General features: G+C 37.9%; 2 protein-coding genes and 1 pseudogene across 2 annotated transcripts; 2 read left to right on the top strand and 1 right to left on the bottom strand.

The window, feature by feature from the left end:
• Positions 1-6: 6 nt before the first annotated feature.
• On the top strand, positions 7-3,824 carry LOC133713425 (probable terpene synthase 9). The gene is made up of 5 exons (XM_062139446.1): positions 7-376; positions 538-756; positions 2,721-2,859; positions 2,961-3,212; positions 3,421-3,824. Exons 1-5 carry the CDS (start codon positions 99-101, stop codon positions 3,721-3,723), a joined length of 1,191 nt encoding a protein of 396 aa, XP_061995430.1. The 5' UTR covers positions 7-98; the 3' UTR covers positions 3,724-3,824.
• Positions 3,825-15,927: 12,103 nt separating this feature from the next.
• Positions 15,928-18,205, top strand: LOC133716593 (probable terpene synthase 9; annotated as a pseudogene).
• LOC133716591 (uncharacterized) lies at positions 17,403-19,310 on the bottom strand. Its single transcript, XM_062143283.1, has 3 exons — positions 18,962-19,310; positions 17,568-17,644; positions 17,403-17,489 (listed from the first exon to the last, which is right to left on the bottom strand). Exons 1-3 carry the CDS (start codon positions 19,308-19,310, stop codon positions 17,403-17,405), a joined length of 513 nt encoding a protein of 170 aa, XP_061999267.1.
• Between the last annotated feature and the right edge of the window lie 4,050 nt (positions 19,311-23,360).

Genomic DNA, 23,360 nt, shown 5'->3' with positions numbered 1-23,360 from the left:
TGTTTAACAAGTTTAGAAGTGGGGAAGGAAGCTTCAAAGATAGCTTAAGCAACGACGTGGAGGGACTTTTGAGTTTGTATGAAGCCTCACACCTTGGAATGCCAGGAGAAGATGTTCTGGAGGAAGCCAAGAGATTTAGTTCAAAAAATTTGAAACAATCCATGGCAACAATATTGAACGACGATAATCTACTGAAGCCAGTAGAGCAATCATTGCAAACCCCTGTTCACTGGAGGATGCGGAGGTTAGAAGCTCTGAACTTCATCGATATGTACCAAAGGGACGACTCTAAGAACCTGGCACTGCTGGAGTTGGCGAAATTGGACTATAATCTTGTTCAATCAGTATATCAAACTGAGATAAAGGAGCTCTCTAGGCAAGATATGCATCATATAACTATATGGAAATGTTTTATAACTTATGCTGTCAGAATGACTATTAGTTGACTCTTGTTTAAATTTTCGGTGCGAGATTTGTAGTTTAGCAACATAACATTAATTATCGCGTCGCAAATAATTTAATTTCACACATGTACAGGTGGTGGAGAGAGTTGGATTTTAAATCGAAGGCAAGTTTCTCAAGGGACAGACTGCCAGAGAACTACTTGTGGGCAATGGGGATTAGTCAGGAGCCCCAATCCTCAGAATGCAGGATAGGCCTCACCAAGTTTGTGTGCATATTAACAGTCATTGATGACATGTATGATGTATATGGATTCCTGGATGAGCTTGAGTGCTTTACAGATGCAGTAATTCAGTAAGTTGTTTATTAACTGATAGTCACAGTTAGTAAAATATGAGATGTGTATAGTACACAAAAAATATGTACCGTGTATTATTCAAATATTTCACCAAATAGTTCGTTAAAAGTTTGGAAAAATATTTTTAGTTTTAAAATATTAATTTATATTATTTTTGTTCAATAATATATATAGGGTCCTTGACCCAAAGCACCAAAATAAGAAAAAATTATCTCACTTACCCCAGCAACAGTTATTTGTTCCCACTTACACAATATGACCATTTTGCCCTCAACACAATTACGGAATTACAGCTGCTGGCACTCTGTCTCCTCTGTCTCCAGACGACTCTCTCTCTCTCTCTCTCTCTCTCTCTCTCTCTCTCTCTCTCTCTCTCTCTCTCTCTCTCTCTCTCTCCAGACGCTGGTTCTCTCTCATACAACTCTCTCTCTCTCTCTCCCCCCGTCGCTCCCCTCTTAGTCAACGACGTTCTCACCGGCGACGAAGTTACCGATAGCGACGGCGATCGGAGCCTCCAAATCCAGATCGAGACTCCTCGCCGGCGACCGGAGCCTCCAAATCCAGATCAAGACTCTCTCATCCTTCTCAACCCGACGCCTCCGATTCCAATCGACAAGGCCTAGCCTTGATTCCGGACCCGAAGACAATTTTGGTGACTGGCAACAGAGGAAGATGATCCACATCGCCGGAAGACGATTTTGGTGACCGGATGCCGATGCTCCAGAGCTCTGTCCCCGATTCGTCGTCAGGGTCAACGTCATCATTTGAGATTGGAGAGCCCGGACGTCTCCGACGCTCAACTCAGCTCTCCGGCGCTCGACTCAAGCCGGTGGCAGTGGAGAATGATAATCTGGGTGCCCAGAGCTTTTCTCTGGGTGCCCAAATCAATTTTTTTTTTTTTTCTGTTGGTAAAATGGGGCACAGGGCCCAGAATGAGATAAAAATGAAAAAAAGAAAACACCTCTATTGGGGTAATAGAGGTCTGTTAAAGGTCTATTGCCTCCTAATAGACGTCTATTGGGGGGCAATAGACGTTTTGAATTGATGTAATCTCCTTGTTTTTTTTTTGTAATCAAAGTTTTATTTGTCTAAATTTAGGGAGATTAGTTCTCATTCTGGCGACTGAAAGTCTTATTGGGGGGTAATAGACGTCTATTGGGGAGCAATACACGGCTGATAGTCGTCTATTGGGGGGCAATACACGGCTGATAGTCGTCTATTGGGGGGCAATAGACGTCTATTAGGGGGCAATAGACTATTGGGGCAATATACGTCTATTGGGGAGCAATAGAGGTCTATTGCCCCTCTATTGGGGGGCAATAGATGTCTATTGGGGGCAATAAACCTTTCCGGTGAGGTTTTTAGAAAAGTCCGGTGGGCGTTGGCCGGTGACCGGAATCCGGCGGCCGGTGACCGGGCTCCGGCAAAGTCCCCTATGGTTTCTCTCTCTTCTATTTTCTCTCTCTCTCTCTCTCTAAGTAACAAAGGTGAGGGTAAAATGGTATTAAAAAAAAAATAAAAACAAAAAAAAAATCTTAATGGGGTATTAGGGAAGACCTCCTTAGAGTGTTTTGGGTAAGAGGGAATTAAAAAAACTTAATGGGGTAAGTGGGAAAAAAATATCTAGAAATGGGGTAAATGGACAAAAACCCATATATATAAAATCAGGAGAGAAAAAACATAAAAATCATGTATAGTACGTGTATAATGCTTTTAGCTTCAATAATACGGGGAATTTAACGAGTCTCTTTTAAAAGTATGAAATATAGAAGTATTTTTGAAAAAAAAAAAAACGTACCTACGTATTTTATTAGCGTGTAGTACGAAAAATTACTAACTATCCTGATAGTCTAAGCTAAAAACTGATGATTTTATACTAATCGCAGGCCTTAACGATCTTTTTGTGATTTCTAAACGGCTTCATTCTCTGATATCTGGTGTTCTACTGTTTTTAATGCAGATGGAATATGGAAGCAAAGGAGGTACTTCCCGAGTACATGAAGCCGGTCTATATTGCCATGCTCGAGTTTGGCAATGAATTGTCTGATAACGCATTCAAAAATACTGGTTTAAACCCCCTCCCTTATATTAAGAACGAGGTAATTATCTAGCTCGTATAGTTAAACCACATTCAAAACGTTAATTTCATAAACTAATCAATAAGCAAAATTTATCGATTTTTTTATGGTTTTGCATGCAGTGGGTTAATCTTTGTACAGCCTATATGGTGGAAGCACGGTGGTTCTATGGCGGATACACACCAACTCTTGAAGAGTATTTAAAGAATGCATGGACTTCAGTGGGTGGTCCTGGAGCAATGCTCCATGCTTATTTGTTAACCGAAGGATGCCAACTAACAGAAGCTTCACTCGAGTCCTTTAACCATGGCTTTCAACTGATATATTGGTCATCCATCTTGACTCGACTCAGTGACGATCTGGGCACTTCCAAGGTATATATCACATTGGCATAATCTCTTACGTATTGTGTTGTCATACGCACAACATTGTCAATCTAATAACATATTTGAATTAAATTTCAACTAATTTTAATATTTCAAATGACGCATATACTACGTGTTAATATAATATGTGAGACTGCATGTCTTAGAAAACATGCAACAATGTGAACCTTTTTTTTTTTTTTTCAATTGCTTAAAGGCTGAGGGCGAGAGAGGTGATGTCGCAAAATCTATTCAGTGCTACATGGAAGAAAAAGGTGTATCGGAAGGAGAAGCACAAGATTACATAAAGGGTTTAATCAGCTATGCATGGAAGAAAATCAACCAAGAGAGTGCCAAAACTAGCATACCAAAATCCATTGTGAACCTGTCTCTGAATATGGCTCGGACTGCTCACTGCATTTTTGAACATGGGGATGGTATTGGAAACTCAATTGGGGTGACTAAGGATCGTTTGATCTCTTTGATTGCAAATCCTATCCCCCTCGATGATGATAGATAATGACACCAAAAGATTTGTTTAACTTGTAATAAGCACAACAAGTCTATCTATTTATGTGTGTGTGAATCACTATTCTTATATATGTTTTATGTATTTGATTTCCAAGGAGTTGCAAATTAACTTGGAATCTTGTGGCTCCATCATACTTACTCTAGCTAGGTAGATGTGTTTCAAATGATTTGGCAAAAATAAAAAAGATGTGTTTCAAATGTGAAAATAATGTGATTAATGAGATGCATAATCTTATTTTCTACAATCTCTTCCAATTTAACAAAAAACATGGAATGGAAAACCCTAGTGGTAGAGGGCGCCGCACGCGCACAAGCTTGATCAAGATTTCGCCGAGTTCCTCTCGTCCGGCGGCACTCATCATCGGCATGAGGCTTGTCTCGTCGTCGGTGTGAGGCTGCCGGACGGGTGATGGTGATCTATGGTTTCTCTGGCTTCTAGGATTTGCAATAACTCGATGTCGACAACGTGATCTGGTTTCGTTCTGGTTTCATGCCTTTCTGTGGCTCGGGCAGTCGTGGGTTTCCAGTTTCAAGGGGCGGCGCGAACTGGTGTTGGATCCAGGCGGCGGCGCAGTGTCATTGACAGGGTGCGGTTGACTTCTGGGGCATCGGGGATCAGTTCCAGTTTGGTTATGGCCGGGTGCTTTCGGGATTCTCTAATGGCCTCTCAGTGGTGGCTGCGTGTTGTTGGCGGAGTCTCCTTGAAGCTGGGTGGCGATGACTGGATTGCGGCATGGCGTGGAGGCGTTGGCTGCTTGCGGCGGGCGCGTGTCGATCTCAGCGTAGGGAGGTGGAGATGGAACTGAGCTGGGCCAGTTGTTGGGCCTTGGGTGCTGTTTATTCTTTGGGCTAGTTGGACTTTTTAGTTTTATTTTGTCACTTGTTTTGGAACCCTAGGTTATGTTTGTTAGGGAATTACGCACTTTAATTTGTGCCTCTAGCACATCCTCTAGAGTGGTAACGACGGAGGATTCTCGAGATAAGGGCTTAGGAAAGTCTTGGGCTTTCCTGGTTTTCTTGCCTACTACTCGAAATCTGGTCTTCTTCTACTTTCTTCTTAGTTTTCTCTAGTTGTACACCAATTGAGGTCTCTAGGCGACTAGGTTTGCTTTTCAAAGAGAGGTTAGTAGTGAAGATTTGATTTCTTGTACTTAGGCTCAATAAGTGAGCGCATGTGTTAACAGTGAAGGTACTTGTCTTTTGCTTGGCGGCTTAAACCATATAGTTTTTAGGTATGAGACAGCATCTGGCCTTTAGTTAATAAAGCTATCCTTTTATCAAAAAAAAACAAAAAACATGGAATGGAATGAAGAAGAGAAAAAATAGCAAAGCTTAAGTGAAATACTCTCTACTGATGTATTTTTGTTATGAATTTTTTATTACAATTTGTTAAAGCATTAAAACAAAACCGCAAACAAATTTCATGGTATCGCTACATAGTCTATGAAAGGCATTTTGTTTGGTTGCACTCGTACTATGAAGTTGGTTTGTATTGTAATACCCCGAAAAATCCAAATTAATTTCCGTGGATTTTTAGAAATGATTTCACAATAGTGGGAGCGAGTACGAGGCTCTGAGAAGTTGTGGAATTAGTTCGAACGATTAATTTTCGAAAACGTACGTTATTTAGGGGCACGCGAAAATCGAATTTTTATACGTATGGAATTTGGGAAAACTTCCTTCATGAAAGTTGTAGAGCTCGTCGACACGATCGCGTGCATATATGGAACGCAAAAATCGGAGTTCGTATGAATTAGTTATGATTTTTTGAAAAAGTTTCCAATTTAGTATAAAGCTTCCATTTTGGAAATTTCCAAAAATAAAAACAGATTTTTCCAAAATTGGAAAATCGGCTGCGATTTTAGTTCCCCGCCGGAAATCGCCTCCAAAACTTCGATTGACGATTTCTTCCTCCTCCGGCCACCGATCCTCACCAAACTTCTTCCATTGGCTTCGTATGGTCCTTGCGCACCTGTCTGTGGCAGCCTTTCACGGCGGCGCGGCCTGTAGCGGCGGCGGCAAGCCCGGTCCGATTTAAGCTCGATTTTGGTCAACGCCGGTTTTCTCCTAGCTCCGGCCACCAAAACTTCCGATCCTTGGCTCCATGAACTCCCCTCAACCTGCTGATCATCATACTAGGAGGATTGCACCTAGAGTGACCGGTTTCACGTTCGTCGGAGCTCGGTAAGTTTTCAATCCGAAACGAAAATCTTTCGATCGGTATATCTCGAGCTACAGACCATATTTTTCTGTGATTCTTGAACCAGTGAGTTCTTCTTGAGTTTCTTAACAACTCTTCAGAAGGAATCGAAGCCTTAAATTGACGTTTTTACGTCGAATTGGAGCTTGCCGTTTTCTGCAGTTTCTCGCCGGTTTCTGGAAAATTCCGGCCACCTTCATACTGTTCAAGGTAATTTTCGACCCCTTCCGGTCATTTTCAGACTTCGTGCTAGTTATGAAAGTTGTTAAGCATGATGAGAGGAAGAAGAGCAGCCCGGCCCCGACACCATTGGTGGTGGTTGGCGGCGGCTCTGCCACTAACTCCGGCGGCCCTTTCCGGCCACCTCCGGGGATCAAAAATATGGTTTCTGTACATTTTCAGATTCTATATTTCAATACGATCATTTCGATATATTATACGCAATTTTTGGATATCGTATGATTAAGTTATGAATTTTACGATTTCGATCGATTTCGATCGTTCGATTTGTGATCTGTGAAGATCGGACCGTCCGATGGACTTGTAGTTTTGTTATGTTGATCTTATGACTGTCCCAGTGGCTTTGTGTGGTCATGGGCGAAGATCCGACCGTTGGATCTTCGTATAATTGTGAAATAGTGATTCGGAAGGCGATTCGTGAGAATCTAACCGTCGGATTTTCGTATAATTTTGAGGAGATGTTTGTTAGAGTGATTCAAGAAGATCTGACCGTTGGATCTTCGTGATAATTTTGGAGGATGATCCTAAGGGCGATCCGTGAGGATCCGACCGTTGGATCATCATATAAATTCGATCTGGCCGTTGGATCATCATTAAATTAGAATCCGACCGTTGGATTTCCGTATATGTGTGGTTTATGAATGATTGCTAAGTTAAGATCGTATCTGACTAGGTGATTGACGGTTTGAGTTAGTGGACGATTGTGGATCGTATTTTGAGCGGAATTGAAGACGCAGCGGGATTATCGAGGTGAGTAAACCTCACGTGGTTCATATTACGAACCGAGTACTTTTAATTAATTTATTTTTTGTCGTCATTGTGTGAACTATAGTTGGTATTAATGGGCATTCCTGTGTGAATGTCTATCTATATATATATTATTTATGTGAAATAATATGTATTGTTGAAATTGTGAGATATTATGTACTGTTATGGTTGTGTTGAGTTTATTGTTGAAAAGCAACAATATTGTGAGAGGTATTAAATTTATTGTTGAGAAACAATAAATTGTTGATTTGTTGAGATATATTGATCTGTGGAGATCAATAGGTCACGGGGGTGACCATGGCATCTATTAGTGAACCACGCCCTTGTACCGGGTAGGTGGAAACTAATAGCATTAAATCGTGAACCACGCCCTCGCGCCGGGTAGGTGGAAACGATCAGTTAGAGCTCTAGTCTGTCTGCCAAATGTTGAGTGACCTTATGAGGGTAACGGGGAGTGACTCATAAGTGTATAATATTTATATATATATATATTTATATATATATGAGAGTGAGAAAGTGAAGTGGTTTTGTGGTGATCATTGTAATTGTGATGTTTCTACATTTCTATACTTGAGTTAAAGGAAATGTATTTTATTAAATCAACAGTTCTTCTTGTTTACTCATACTGGCTGTAAAAAGCTTACCGGGTTTTGTGTTGTTGTAACTCCCGGTACACTATTCAAATTGTGTAGCGGGTAATCCTACAGGACAGGAGAACCAGGACGGTGATCGTGCGGTTAGAGCAATTGTTAGAGTTTTACAGCAATTGTACGTTGTGAGGTGTGTTATGCTCATTTGAGCTTTACAATATTGCTTGTGAGAGTGAATTGTAATAATAAACTCGAAGTTTCGAGATTTGGATTTTGTAATTGTAATTATTCATGTTTCGGATTTGAATTTATTATTCAAAATTCGGGGCGTGACATGTATAATCACAGTATTAGGATTCATCTTGACATTTGTTGTTTGATTTATACGATCACTCCTTTTGTTAAGTTAGCGGCGTAATTGAAAATTTTCTGTGTTTAGTCACTGTACAAAAACGGAAAATAATTGATACTGGTCATTAAAAGATGGAAAATTATTGGCGTCCCTACTACGTACTCATTCGTGATGGACCACCGTACGTCCAAAACATATATACAATGACCTCACCTTTTTAATTATTTATATATACAGTGACGTCACTTTATTTGATATATCTATATTGTTTTTAGGAAGGCCAAACGGCGCCCTCCCATAACAAACCCTAAACCCTGTATCTATATTGAGCAATGTTGTAAAACAATGAAAGATTACAACTATATTTAAACATGAAAACATAATAAACTAGCACAGATTTAGATCAAATGTAAATAAACAGATATGAATGATAACTGACTTGGTTGATTGCTGTTGCAATCCATTTGATCTTCTCCTAGATGCACACTGTATTTCTTCTTTTGCTTGATGGGAAAAAACCAGATGAGAAAGTGTTTGTGTTCTAGCAGAGATCAAAAGAAATCTTCACATATATAAGCTGTTGTGACAGCAGCAGTTACATGACAGTTCCTTCCATCAAGGAACTGTCAAATTAAGTAACTGTTTGTCTTAATCAGATTTGTCCAAATGATCATACCTTTTGAATTTTGAATTCAAAACAGATATACTTACACATTATCTTAATTCGATTACTAAATAAAGTCTACATATATATACATGTAAGTAACTGCAGTTGTACTTTATATTCAAAATAATTTGTTTACATTAAGCTAATGTATATACAATATATAATATCTAGTACATTCTGCTCATATGCAGTGTGATCAATCTTACAATCTCCCACTGAACTAGGATTATATAATGTATAGCTTGTAAGCAAACTATAACTGGATTGTGCACTTTGAATCTAAAGTATTATCTGTTTTCAAAATCCTGTCAATTAATATTCACCAAGCTGAATCACAAAAGAACATGATAAATTGATAAATTATCAGTCTCTTATGATCACATCATGATGAACAGAATTACATGGATTACCCCAAGTATGATCATGCTTGTCATGTAGAAATCGATATTGCAAGCATAGATGATCCTGATGGAATTTATTCAAATCTGCATGTTTGCTGATGTGATCTCAACAACATATTAATGTATACATTCTCTGAATCATGCAGCAATATATTTGAATATAATGATATCATTCAAAATGTATGAATGAACTAATGATGACTGACTGAAATGGTTAATATCAAATGCATTACTTATTAACAGTAACATACAGCAACCTACACTTCTAAACATCAATGCTATCTAAAATTCCCATGTTTTCTACATGATTAACAAACATAGAAACTGGTAATGCTTTTGTCAGTGGATCTGCAAGTTGCTCTTTTGTTCCAATCTTCATCACTTCTATTTCATTATCCCTTACACGTACTCTCTCTTACTGAAAAATACTTCACATCTATATTCCTTGACCCTGCTGTTCTTCTGTTGTTCTTTGAAAAGAACACAGCTGCTGCATTGTCACAGTATATAGCCAATGGCCTCTCAATTGAATCCACTACCTTCATTCTGGAAATAAAATTTTTGAGCCATAATGCATGTGCTGTAGCCTCATATATTGCAATGTATTCTGCCTGGAAAGTTGAAGTGGCAGTCAATGATTGCTTATTAGTCTTCCATGAAATTGCTCCTCCAGCAAACATGAATATGTATCCAGATGTTGACTTCAAATCATCTAAATCCTGCTTGTATGAAGCATCTGTGTAGCACTCTACTTTCAGTTCTTGATCTTCTATTCTCTTATACACCATCATGTGATTTCTGGTACTTTTCAGATATCTCAATACTTTCTTCCCTGCAACCCAGTGTTCATGACCAGCATTTGATTGGTATCTGGATAGCATGTTTACTGCAAAGCTTATATCTGGCCTTGTGCAAACTTGTACATACATAAGGCTTCCAACCAACCTAGCATAGGGCACATTTTCCATGCATTTCCTTTCCAATACATTTTGAGGACATTGTCCTTTATGCAACTTATCACCTTTAGAAATAGGTGCATTTCCTGATCTGCATTTTTCTAGGCCAAATCTTTGTAAAATTTTGTCAATATAATTCTTTTGTGACAGTCCTAGCATACATTGACTTCTATTTCTGCTAATTTCTATCCCAAGTACATAATGAGCTTCCCCCATGTCTTTCATATCAAAATTCTTCATCAGAAAATCTTTTGTGGCTTTTAGCAAACCAACATTGCTGCTAGCTAATAGGATATCATCTACATATAATACTAAAAATATGAAATGACTCCCACTAACCTTGCAGTACACACATTCATCCAATTTGTTTTCTTCAAATCCAAAGTTAGAGATCACAGCATCAACTTTAAATACCACTGCCTGGATGCTTGCTTCAGTCCATAAATTGACTTGTTAAGCTTGCAAACCTTCTTTTCATCTTCTATGAACCCTTCTGGTTGAAGCATGTAGATATCCTCCTGTAAGTCTCCATTTAAGAATGCAGTTTTAACATCCATTTGATGCAATTCTAAATTGTAATGTGCAATTAGGGCCATTATGACTCTGAAGGCATCCTTAGTTGAGACAGGTGAAAAAGTCTCATTGTAGTCTATACCTTCCTTTTGATTGTACCCTTTTGCTACGAGTCTAACTTTGTATCTCTCAACCATGCCATTTGCATCCCTTTTTGTTTTATAAACCCACTTGCATCCAATAGGTTTTAAATCTGCAGTTCTGTCTACCAATGTCCAAACACCATTCTGTGACATGCTTTGAAGTTCATCCTCCATTGCAAGCTTCCATTTGTGACTGTTGTCTGATTGCATAGCCTCCTTTAGTGATATAGGATCATTTTCTTCCCCCAAATCAAACTCAACTGCAGTCAAATATAAATGATAATCATTGGATATTGCAGGCTTCCTGGATCTTTCTGATCTTCTTAGAACTTGTTCTGCTTCCATGATAGGAACTTCTGCATTTCCATGGTTTTGATCTGCACTAACACCATCAACTTGATCTTCAACATTGGCTTCTTGAGTTTGATTTTCTATTTGTGTTTCTGGAATTATATCTTCATAAATAGCATGAGTACCTGTCTGCATAATTTCTGGAAAAATAAACCAGTCATCCATGTTGCTGTACTCTTTGTCTAAGCTTGTCTCTTCTGTCACACTTGCATTCTGATCAAACACTTCATCAAAAAATGTTGCTCTATGTGTTTCAAAAATTCTATTGTGCCTGGTAGAGCAATAAAATTTGAATCCCTTTGATTTTTCTGGATAGCCAATAAAATAGGCACTTATTGACTTGGATTCAAGTTTATCATTTTCTCCATTATACACTCTTGCTTCTGCCTTACAACCCCAGACATGTAGATGATTCAGACTTGGTTTGTAGCCACACCAAATCTCAAATGGAGTTTTGAGGACTGCTTTGCTTGGTGTCCTATTGCAGATGTAGTTTGCTGTTCTCAATGCTTCTCCCCATAAGAACTTTGGTAAACCTGATCTGGTGAACATACTTCAAACCATGTTCATCAATGTTTTGTTTCTTCTTTCAGAAACGCCATTTTGTTGTGGTGTATATGGTGTGGTATATTGAGCAACAATGCCACATTGTTCTAAATATGCAGCAAAAGGTCCTTTATGCCGCCCTTTCTCAGAATACTTACCATAGTATTCACCACCTCGATCTGACCTTATCACCTTAATGAGTTTCTCAGTCTGTCTTTCTACTTCAGTTTTGAAAATCTTGAAAACGTCTAGCACTTGTGACTTATCAGAAATTAGATAAACAAAACAGTACCTTGAAAAATCATCAATGAAAGTCACAAAATAGGAGTTTCCACAAATGGTGTTTACAGGAAATGGACCACAAACATCTGTGTGGATTAGTTGAAGCAAACAATCAGATCTTTTGGAATGCAGATTTCTCAAATTTGTCATTTTTCCCTTTAAACAATCCACACATGTTTCAAAATCACTAAAATCTAATGCAGGTAAAATTCCTTGTTTCACTAGTTCATGCATTCTTTGTTTTGAAATGTGTCCTAATCTTTTATGCCAAAGAAAAGATGATGTATGTTGCTTATTCTTTCTCTTAATACCAACAACTGTTTTTGACATATTGAAAACATGATGATTTTGAATAGCTGCATTAGTGCAATTGACATGCCAGTAACCATCAATTAAAAAAGCATCACCAAAACAAGATGAATTTTCAAAGAAATACATAGCCCTATTATTACTTGAAAAGCTGAAAACATCATCCATTACAAATTGAGAACCAGATATGAGGTTTCTCTTTATTGAGGGAATACAATACACATTATCTAATACCAGGACATACTTATTCCTAAATACTAATTTGACACTTCCTACTGCTTGAACTGCCACCCTTTGGCCACTTGCAGTGCATACCCTTGTTTCATTCTTGTTTAGGATTGTTTTGCTTGATAATCCCTGCAAGGAATTAACAATATGAATGGGTGAACCAGTATCAAACCACCAAGATGCATTACTAACAGATGCATGTGACTCTAATGTGAAAATTGATTTTAACAAAAAAGTACCTTTCTTGTTCAGCCAATTTTTAAAACCCTCACAGTCCTTCTTGAAATGACCTAATTTCTTGCAGAAGAAACATTTCATTGGACCATTTGTTTTGACAGACTTGTTTTTGTACAGATCAGTCTTCACAACAGATTTTGATGAACTGGCCTTAAAGTTCTTGTTGCCAAAGGTTTTCTTATTCTTTGGTTTTACAATGTAGTTAATGCTCACTGCCTTTCCCCTTTTGAGCATTTCATCTTCTTCCTGCACACAAATGGAAATCAACTCATTAAGACTCCATTTTTCTTTCTGTGTGTTATAGAGGCTCTTTAGGTGACTATATTGATCTGGGAAAGAATTCAGTAGCATGTGCACCAGAAAAGGATCATCAATATTCATGTTCAGGTTCTTCAGTTTTGCAGCAATATCAATCCCTTTCATAATATACTCCCTTATGCTTCCTTGTCCAGTAAATTTCATCCTAGTCAGTGCGTTCATCAGTGTGCTAACCTCAGCCTTGTCAGAAACCTTGTACTTCTCAGCAATTGAATTGAAGTACACTTTGGCAAATTCAGAATCTGGTATACCTCCTTTGACAGCATCAGTCATGCTCTTTTTCATACAAATCAGTGCCATCCTGTTGTGTTTGTGCCACAGCAGGTACCTATCTTTGGCTTCCTTTGATGACGTTGCTGTTAGTTCAGCAGGTGGATCTTCTCTAAGCACATGATCAAAGTCCAATATTCCCAGGTTGAGTTCTATGTCTCCTTTCCACTTTTTGAAATTCAGTCCATTGAGCAATTCAACTTGATTGATGCTCATTGGGAAATGCATTGCTGAAATTGTTCAGTTTCAAATCAGTCACTCATTATGTCTAAATTCACACACATATATATATGTTCCAGTTTGATGATATACCAGAGATATATATACGCTAATCCCAAATGTTACATTCATATGGAATAAACATTTAAATGAATTTATATGTATAGATAAGTAAACATATATCATTTTCAAGATGTTGGTATCATTTGTAATACACTTATCTCCAAGGATACATAAATGTTTATTACCACACATATATATGTATTAAACCAGAAAGTCTCATTTAGATTTCTAACTGCTTTGGAAGTTAGATACAGTATTGTACTTTCAGATTTATCTTAATGGTTTCCTTTATGAATGTATATCTGTATACATGTTTCAACTATTTTGATAGTATTGAACGTATATGCAGACCACATTTCAAAAGAAAATTACTTGATCTATTGCATAAATCAGTATATTCATGGCTACTGTGGCAGCATTATGGATGTACATGAAATACGCAGTAGTCTTTCTATTTGGTAACATTATCATATATATAAATGTGCATATATGATCATCGATGTTATAAAATAGTAGCAGTTATATGAATCGAAAATAGTCCTAAACAAGTTAACTGTCAAAATATCAATCTTTATCTGTAGTATGTTTCATGCAAATTTCAATGAATCAATATCTTCATTTTCTAGTCCCAGAATACATATCTCAGTATGAAAAGGTATACATCAATCTAAATCTAAGCATAGTTGCTCTGATACCAATTGAAAGATTACAACTATATTTAAACATGAAAACATAATAAACTAGCACAGATTTAGATCAAATGTAAATAAACAGATATGAATGATAACTGACTTGGTTGATTGCTGTTGCAATCCATTTGATCTTCTCCTAGATGCACACTGTATTTCTTCTTTTGCTTGATGGGACAAAACCAGATGAGAAAGTGTTTGTGTTCTAGCAGAGATCAAAAGGAAATCTTCACATATATAAGCTGTTGTGACAGCAGCAGTTACATGACAGTTCCTTCCATCAAGGAACTGTCAAAGTAACTGTTTGTCTTAATCAGATTTGTCCAAATGATCATACCTTTTGAATTTTGAATTCAAAACAGATATACTTACACATTATCTTAATTCGATTACTAAATTAAGTCTACATATATATACATGTAAGTAACTGCAGTTGTACTTTATAATCAAAATAATTTGTTTACATTAAGCTAATGTATATACAATATATAATATCTAGTTCATTCTGCTCATATGCAGTGTGATCAATCTTACAAACAAGAGTCACAAAATGGAAGCCATGAATGGCCTTAGGCTCCTGTCTTAGTTACAAAGAAAATTTAGAAAATTACAACTCAAGGTCAAGAGAGAAAATACTAAGCGAGTCTTATACTATAATAACTAGCTAAGCTTTCTAATCAATCTCACTAATTGAACTTCTACGATTAAGACACGTTACACTGCATTCTTATGATGAAATACTTTGATTCTCAACACTCTCAAGCAGGGGCGGAGCCACATAGGGGCCTAGTGGGTCCCGTGACCCACTAGAGTTAAGGTACAAATATATATTTTGCTTCAACATGGTGTAACAAATCAACTCTGGTACAGTGGCTGTTTGATTGAGTCAATAATAGAATGGGCATGGGTTCGATTCTCCATGCCCTAAGCCTTAGGGGTCTATTTTTTTTTTCTCTTTTTTCTTTTTTCTTTTCTTTTTTGGTCTGAAAATGTGGGTTTATGTATATAACTATATATTACATATGTAGTTAATTTTTATAGGGAAAGAACTTCGCTGACTAGGGTTGGTCAGCTTGGGCTGACCACAGCTAATAAAAGCATGACAGCTGTCCATTAAAAAAAAAAAAAATTCTGGTTGAAACCCGAAAACGGAGAAAAGAGATTTCATTCGCATCCAAATCTAACCCCCCCCCCCCCCCCCCCCGCGGCACCATCCAGCTCTTCCCTCCTCAACCCCTGCCCCTACGATCTTCGACGACCAAGCAGTGGCTGAGGCTCTCCTCCGGGTCAGCACCGCAGCGTAACAGTGCTCCTCCTCCTCCGCCGCTCACGGAGCAGAGGATCGTGCCTCTCCCGGAGAAGGTCAAGAAGAGCCGCCAGGGACCGAGGCTCCGGAGCTCGCAGTATCGCGGCGTCACGTTTTATCGGAGGACCGGGAGATGGGAATCGCATGGCCCCCGGCTCTCGCTCTCTCTCTCTCTCTCTCTCTTCCAATATGGGTTTCCTTCTGACTTGTACTACTGAATTATAGGGATTGGAAGCGATGGGTATTGGATTCGAAGCGATGGAGCGATGAGTATTGGATTCAGGGTAGAATTCGATTGTTGTTTTGTGATTGTTCAAATTTGTTTTGCAATTTGTGTAACGATGCTGAGCTGAAATTTGACTTCTTGTTCATCTTGGGGTTTTGGTTGTTTTACTCGGTAGGAATGTTGCAGTAATCTACATATTTTTTCAAGTGTGTGGATGTTCAATTTTACTGAGCAATTGAATAGGCATGCTCTTATTCGAACTTGTTTAATTGTGAATTTGTGATGGTTTAATTTTGTTTTGCAATATGTGTATCACTCCATGAATTACTGGAAGCAAGTTCATGATCGAAGTGATATAAGCAAAGTGGTATATATCTGTGTTGCTCTGTGGAACATTAATATGGTCATGAACTCATGAAAAGAGCTAAGATATAGATTTGGATGCGCATGAAATCTCTTTTCTCCGTTTTGGGGTTTCAACCAAATTTTTTTTTTTTTTTAATGGACAGTTGTCATGCTTTTATTGGCTGTGGTCAGCTTACACTGACCAGCCCTGGTCAGCGAAGTTCTTTCCTTTTTATAGTAGGAGAACTTCTTTGAGGAGAGGAGTTTCAGTCTTCTTCTATGTAGCAAACAATGAAATACCATTATTAAAAAAAAAAAAAACCAAAGTAAACCCTTTTGGGTTAGTCTAAGTGATGGAAGAGGATGGGAAGTCGTGGTCAATAGTCTAATTGCCTCCGATGTAACAAAAAATATAATAAAGTTGTATTATCACGATTAATACAAATAATACAACTTTTGTTTGTGTATCGCAGTGGGAAAATCTTTGTTAGTAGTCGTATATGGTCGAAGCACGGTGGTTTTACAGCCGATACACACCTACTCTGGAGGAGTATTTGGAGAATGCATGGACTGCAGTGGGTGGCCCTGGAGCAATGCTCCATGCTTATTTGTTAACGCAAGGATCCCAACTAACAAAAGCTTCACTTGAGACCTATAACCATGGCTCTCAGCTGATATATTGGGCATCTCTCATGACTCGACTCAGCGATGATTTGGGCACTTCCAAGGTATATATGTCATATCCGTATGGATCTGACATATTATATTATGTGATATTCAACATATTATGTTATCAAATTGAGAATCTGAACCACAAACTTGAATCAAACTTAACAAATTCAATTAATAAAATTTACGTAATGTTGGTCTCTGACAACATAATATGTTAGACTTTCTTATCAGACTTGACCATATGTACTAATTTTGTCTTTTCAATTGCTCAAAGGCTGAGAACGAGAGAGGAGATGTTGCGAAATCCGTTCAATGCTACATGGAAGAAAAAGTCATATCGGAAGAAGAAGCAGAGGAATACATAAAGGGCTTAATCTGCTATTCATGGAAGAAAATCAATGAAGAGAGTGCCAAAGCTACTATACCAAAATCCATTGTAAAGTAAACCTGTCCTTGAATATGGCACGGACTGCACACTGCATTTTTCAACATGGTGATGGTATTGGGACATCGGTTGGGGTGACTAAAGATCGTTTAATCTCTTTGATTGCAAATCCTATCCCTATTGATGACGATAATCATGTCACACAATAACCTGTTTGGTGTGTAATTAGACACAAAATTGTAATGTATGACTTGGATAACTGAGTAGCAACCCCTAGTTTCAGGCAAATATGAATTTAAAACTAAATGGCGTAGGGCCGAATAGAAGAAAGAAATGAAACCAGTGCTGGTGAAATTATTAGCCTTTTAGGACTCATTTTAGATATGGAAGAGTCATATTGGAATATGCTTTGCCACGTATTCCTTCCACTCGTCTTGATCAATTGTTCCATCTCCTTTTAAATCTGCCTCCATCATTGTCTATACAGAAACATGAAGCTAAGTAGGTTGAATAACGAGTAAAATACAACATATAACAAAGACCAGAATGATCAAAACCTTGTCGATGATTGATTCAATAACATCATTGGTAAGTGCCAGCTCTGATTCACGAGGGCTAGCACCATCTTCTTTACCTGCCACAGCAATATTATGGACAACATGCATAGAGGCAGAAAAATCAATTCAGGTTAGCATAAGATCGAGTATAAGAGGTGTTTTGGCTAGGATCATATAGGAAATCAATTGGCTTTTTAAATGTCTTTTCACATAATGTTAATATGAATACTAATTAAGATTTTCATTAAGATGGGGCTGGAAGTTTATTTGTCGAGGGGAGAGACACCAATCTGGAAGACCGAAATAAAATATGAGGAGCTCTGGAGCTGTGAGCAATGTATCATAATAATAAGTGTTCAAGCAATCATGTGATATGTCAAACAGTCAAAGTTCTGTAATGTAGGTTTACTGAATTAACAGTGTAATTTATGGAGAGCTAAATCCTAGATTGTGGGTAAGCTTTCAGAAATAGTAAATACTCGATATCCATATCCATAAGATGAAGATTCATATTAGAGGAAGTTAGTTTAGTGGATATAATAAATAACTGGAATAAGCATAGTACAACAATTTCTTGAGTCATACCTGGGACTGTTGCAGCGGAGCACGATAGCTAGCTTTGAGAAACTTTCTGTGGCCTGTAAATCAAATTAAGGGGTGGTACAAGTCACTTAATTTATTTGATATGTTTTTTTTCATAAATTGACGTTGCTAGTTGAAATGTCGAAATTATAACCTAACCTGCTTCCATATATAGTACTTCAGCTCCGTTTGTAAGACCACGCACATAGAATTCAAAGCCACAGGCCTACACTTCAATATTGAGGGGAAAAGCCCTGTAATTGCAAGCATCACATAGCTCCTGGAAAAAACTAGAGGTGTGATCATACATGTACAAGTGCAAATTTCAGTAGTAAACCAAGTACCAACATCCAAGCCAACAAGTGCAAAGGAAACAGTAAAGACAAGAGTACCTCCTCGCAGCAAAAGCAACCCTTGACAAGATATGCACCAAGGAAGAATAAGAAGCTGTTAGTAGTAACTAAAGCAATTAAAAAACAGAAGAGATCCCTGTACAATTGGCCAAGAGAAGTGTTTTCATGCTTTTGACAGGTTAAAAGTACTACGTTATTCAGATCAATTTTACTTAATTACCACAAATCCATATTAACAGAAACTAGAAAGAGTTGTAATAAAAGAATCACATACCCACAATACATATATTATAAAATTTTAACTCTGTTTCCATCTACTCTTGAAAATCCAAGTGCTTTCAAGAAACTAATTTAACAGCCAAGTACACGGTCAACAGCACAACATCTACACGAGATGCTGATATTTTCATCATTAGCTTCGGTTCAATAATCTGGGAATGACGGTAGCAGTCAGTATACCAACCACAGATGTCATGAGCATAGACCAATGCAGCCTCAATGGGGGCTTTGATGGCTCGCCCGCTTCCACAATTGGGGATCGGCACAAAGGACACCTGTAATTCGTCTTGAGCCACTGGACAATGCAATCTGCATGAAATGTATGTGCGCAGGGCAAGCGAGCAATCATAGGCGGATGATCAGCCCCTTCTTCTGCAGCATCAAAGTGATCAAGGCCCTCCATGCAAATACTACACGGCATCTGTCTAACAGCATCTTCCAAACTATCAAGTCTCACTTTCTCCAAACCCTCAATGGATGATTCAGTTGCAGGAATAAGCTTGGGGGGATCTGAATACATGGCTTCCATTTGAAGCCTTTGATACAATCTTAGACGATGATCAACATATCTTCCATTGCACCATAAGGGGCAGGTCACATCCCCTATGCCAAGATTACTTGCACTGTCTAAGAGGTGGACGGTCACCTCCCCAACCCACGCAAGGATAGGCTTGCCAGGGATGGCCACTTCAGCCACATTAAATACACCTTCGATAATTGTGTCCTGCTCATGTAATGGGACACCAATGCTCGAAAGATTCTCGACTATGACTTGGTGTAATAATGCCTTCTGGATGATTTTCTGACAGCAGAGAGAAGAACTGTAATTACTCTTTGAGCTACAAACTCTGGAGCTTCAAAAACCGTGGCGTCTGGAGCCTCAATCCAGCTGCGTCCAAATACCTTGCAGAATCTGAAAATGATTTTTGTGTCTGCACCACTTTGGATTTTGACTCCGGGTTCTGTTCTTAAATCTCTTGGGTGAGTTTGCCACACACCGCATGAAAAATAACGCCTCTCGGTGGACATGCTTAAATAACTGATATTAAGTGTATAATGAGGAGTATGAGGAATTTGATTAGGATCAAGGTGCTTATATAGATAACTTAAATCAATTAGAGAAAAAGGCGGCACACTCAAACACAGAATTTGTCAACAAGGTTCAGGAAATAACCTAGCTAACCAATATTCCTATTATAGGCTATATGGTTGGCACTTAGAAGACGTGGGGGTTTAGGATTCCCTGTAGTTTAAGGCATAAAATCATTACCCAGAGCCCTGAAAACCCTAGTCAATATGGAAAGAATCTGCTTTCCTAAAACTTAAAGAAAGCTGTGCACAAGCATTCCAACTAACATTGGGGAACGGGAACCCAAATTCTAACATTAGCTGCTGTCTATGAGAAGTGAATCTATAGCACACAACAAAAGATCAAACTTTCTTTCGCAGATTAGAGGTTGATGTTTAGCAAGTGCAGGATTGGTCTTTCCCTTTACATAGCAGCCTAATATATATTCCCTTCATCCTCACATCACAGCCCACAATCCTAAACATCAAGATGCCCAGAGCCTATCTCTTCATAATAGCATAACTGATAATTGGTCTACAATCTATCCACCCCAAACAAGAAGATACAACGCTAATTAAGAAATTAAGCAAATCATTAGACATGTTTGAGCTATACTTACATATGGAGCCAATTGTTTTCTTCGTGATAATACACAGACAACAGAGAGAGGCGTTTGTCTCAGGTTTCCGGGGACCGGAGAAAAAGCGCTCGCATTTCAATGGCGCAGTCAGCGTAGCAACTGGGGCGAGGCCCATCCCCAACTCTTGCCCCAGCTCCTCTCTTGGATCAGGCTTTCCATGCACATAAGGCCAGAGCTATGTGGTAAAATGGCTTCCGCCTTTAGTGAACTGGGGTGAATTGGTGCAAAATTGAGTGGCGGGCTGGGGTGATTTAGGGCAAAATTGAGTAATAACTTGATACAGTTTTGATACAACATGATGTGGCAGCTTGAGTCTCGAGGGTGATTTGGTGCAAAATTAAGTGAAAATATGCTGTTGTGATATCTATTTGATACATGTGTCAGACAATTTTGATATTACATGATGTGGCAGACCGAGCATGTTGAAACTGAAAAATTCACAAGTCCAATTTGATAATGGGCTACATTCAAAAATTACATGATGATGCTCTTTCAAAATAAAGCAAAAAAGTGGGAGCCCACTACCACAAATATTGGTGCACAATTTCATGCAAGGAAAATGTCACAAATAGTACTCCAATTATAGACCATTCGACACATTGATACCTCAAGTTCAAAATCATTATTTTGGTACCTCAACTTCTATTTTGTCATACATTTTGATACCTACTGACCGCCGTTAAGTTTTCTGTTAAAATAGAAGATTATTTAGCAATATCTTCCATTTTATGAGGGTAATTTCGTCAAATGACATATTTTAATTAAAAAGACATATTTATTTCATCAAATGACATATTTTAATTAAAAATACATATATTTAACTAAACAATAATATACAAAAATTAAAATAGAACCCAAAAACTTCATCTCTTCCGACTAGAAACAAAAATTTTCATTTCTTCCAACCTTGCGTCTTTTGCATTCTTATATTTGTTTTACAAGAACCCATAAACAAATCACCAATTTTCAGTTTAATCCCGAGCGTCAACAGTTTGTTGATCAAAACTCGGCAAACCCAATGGAGCAGGCCAAGCACATCTGGTGGTTGGAGATCTTCAAGCCAAGATCTGATTCATCTACAATAGATTGCTTATAGATTTTTTTTATTTTAAGGAAGATTGGTGAAGGATGATGAGGAACATGATTAAGGAGGTGTTTTTCTTGTTTATAGCTTTGGTTCTGTTTTTTTTTTTTCCTTTTTTGTTGGGTTAATTAATGATGATTGATACTTTCCTTTCATTATTTCATCATTGGGCCTAGGGCAGTCCAATACTAATCTTAGAAATCTTAGACAACTAAAGAGGGAATTTGATTGAAGATTTGAATTTTGTAATTTTGTTGAAGGAGGAACAGCAAAGAGAGAGAGAGAGAGAGAGAAAAGAGATGGGCTGGAAAAAAAATTGCGTTGGGTTCTAATTCATAATTTGCAAAGAAAGAGATGGAAAGACGAAAATGTCCTTGCAAAAAGAGCTTAACTGACGCCATTATAACGGTAGGTATGAAAATTATTCAGTAAAAACAAGTTGAGGTACCAAAGTAATATTTTTGAAACTTGAGGTACTAAATTATCAAACGGTCTATAATTGAGGTATTGTTTGTGACATTTCCTCTTTCATGTATGTACAAAGGTGTTGTGAGACAAAAAAAAAAAAAGTTCAACGACTCTTGATAAGTTTTTGTGAAGTTTGACCAAATTCAAACGGCAAGCAAAGAAAAAATAGTGTTATTCAAGACTTTGTTAGCTTTGACCAATTCAAACGTCACGCAAAGTAGGATACATTGCTATACAAAAATCAAATTATAGTTGGAGATAGGTTTCCCGTTCAAAATTAAGTTTTAAGAGAAGGATTGGGGGGTTGTTTATGAACAACCTCTATTCTTTTGTTGAGACTTCCTCAAACTATCGAAAACATATATGGTCGTTCATGAACGGCCGAGCTTCATTGTGATCTTCTCTTGCTTGCATTAAGACAAATATGATCGTTTAAGAATGACCGAAGTCTTAGTGTAGTCTTGGCTGTTACAATTTCCAACATTGGAATATAGAGTAATTTATAAATAGCATGCACCAAAGAGTCTCCCATCATTTTTTCTTTTTTCCACCGTAATTAAAAGCCTTGCACCACTAAGCAAAATGCCAACCATACTAAGCAAATTAAGTGATTGCAACCTCACCCTTAATATTGTCCTCAATTCCTCTCTGTAACTGTAAAGAAATAAAATAAAAGAAGGAAGTCAAAGAGAATTAAGGTAGAGCTGCAGGCTGTTATACTGTAGAGATCGAAAAACAAAAACAGAGGGAGTGGATCCACTCATAAGCTTCTTTTAAACATAAGCTTCCTAAACTTTTCATCACAAACCGTCACATGTCCAAAAACACATCTAACGGCTCTTATCTTTTATTATAATAATAAAAGCTTAATCCTACCTATGGCTGAAATAGGAACAATACACTATCATTCCTTATCTTCTTCTTCTGCGCCTGTTAGCCCCTTCCATCTCAATCTTCTTATTTTTCTAGATCTCTATCTAAAAGGACAAATTGCAACAACAATAACACATAGCTAGCTTCAAATTTCTGTGCTGCTGAAAATTTTACTACGAATACACAAACAAAATCACCAAGTCATGCTTTAGGGTCGAGATTCATAATTTGATAAGTTGGGGCTAGGTGTTTCATTAGTTCTCTAAGATTGACAGAATCAGTCACACACTCACACCCCTCAATCAGTTTGGTCTTAATTCAAATAGAATGATCGCCACTGAAGGAAAAGAAGAACATATCAACTTGACTTGCCGTGCTGTTGGGCGATCAAACCACTGTCGCAACCACCTAGAATACAATAATTTATTTCCAATCAAACCAAAGT

The sequence above is a fragment of the Rosa rugosa genome, chromosome 6 (genome assembly GCF_958449725.1).
Source record: "Rosa rugosa chromosome 6, drRosRugo1.1, whole genome shotgun sequence".
NCBI classification, from domain to species: Eukaryota; Viridiplantae; Streptophyta; class Magnoliopsida; order Rosales; family Rosaceae; genus Rosa; species Rosa rugosa.
This window is presented reverse-complemented; position numbering and strand designations above follow the sequence as displayed.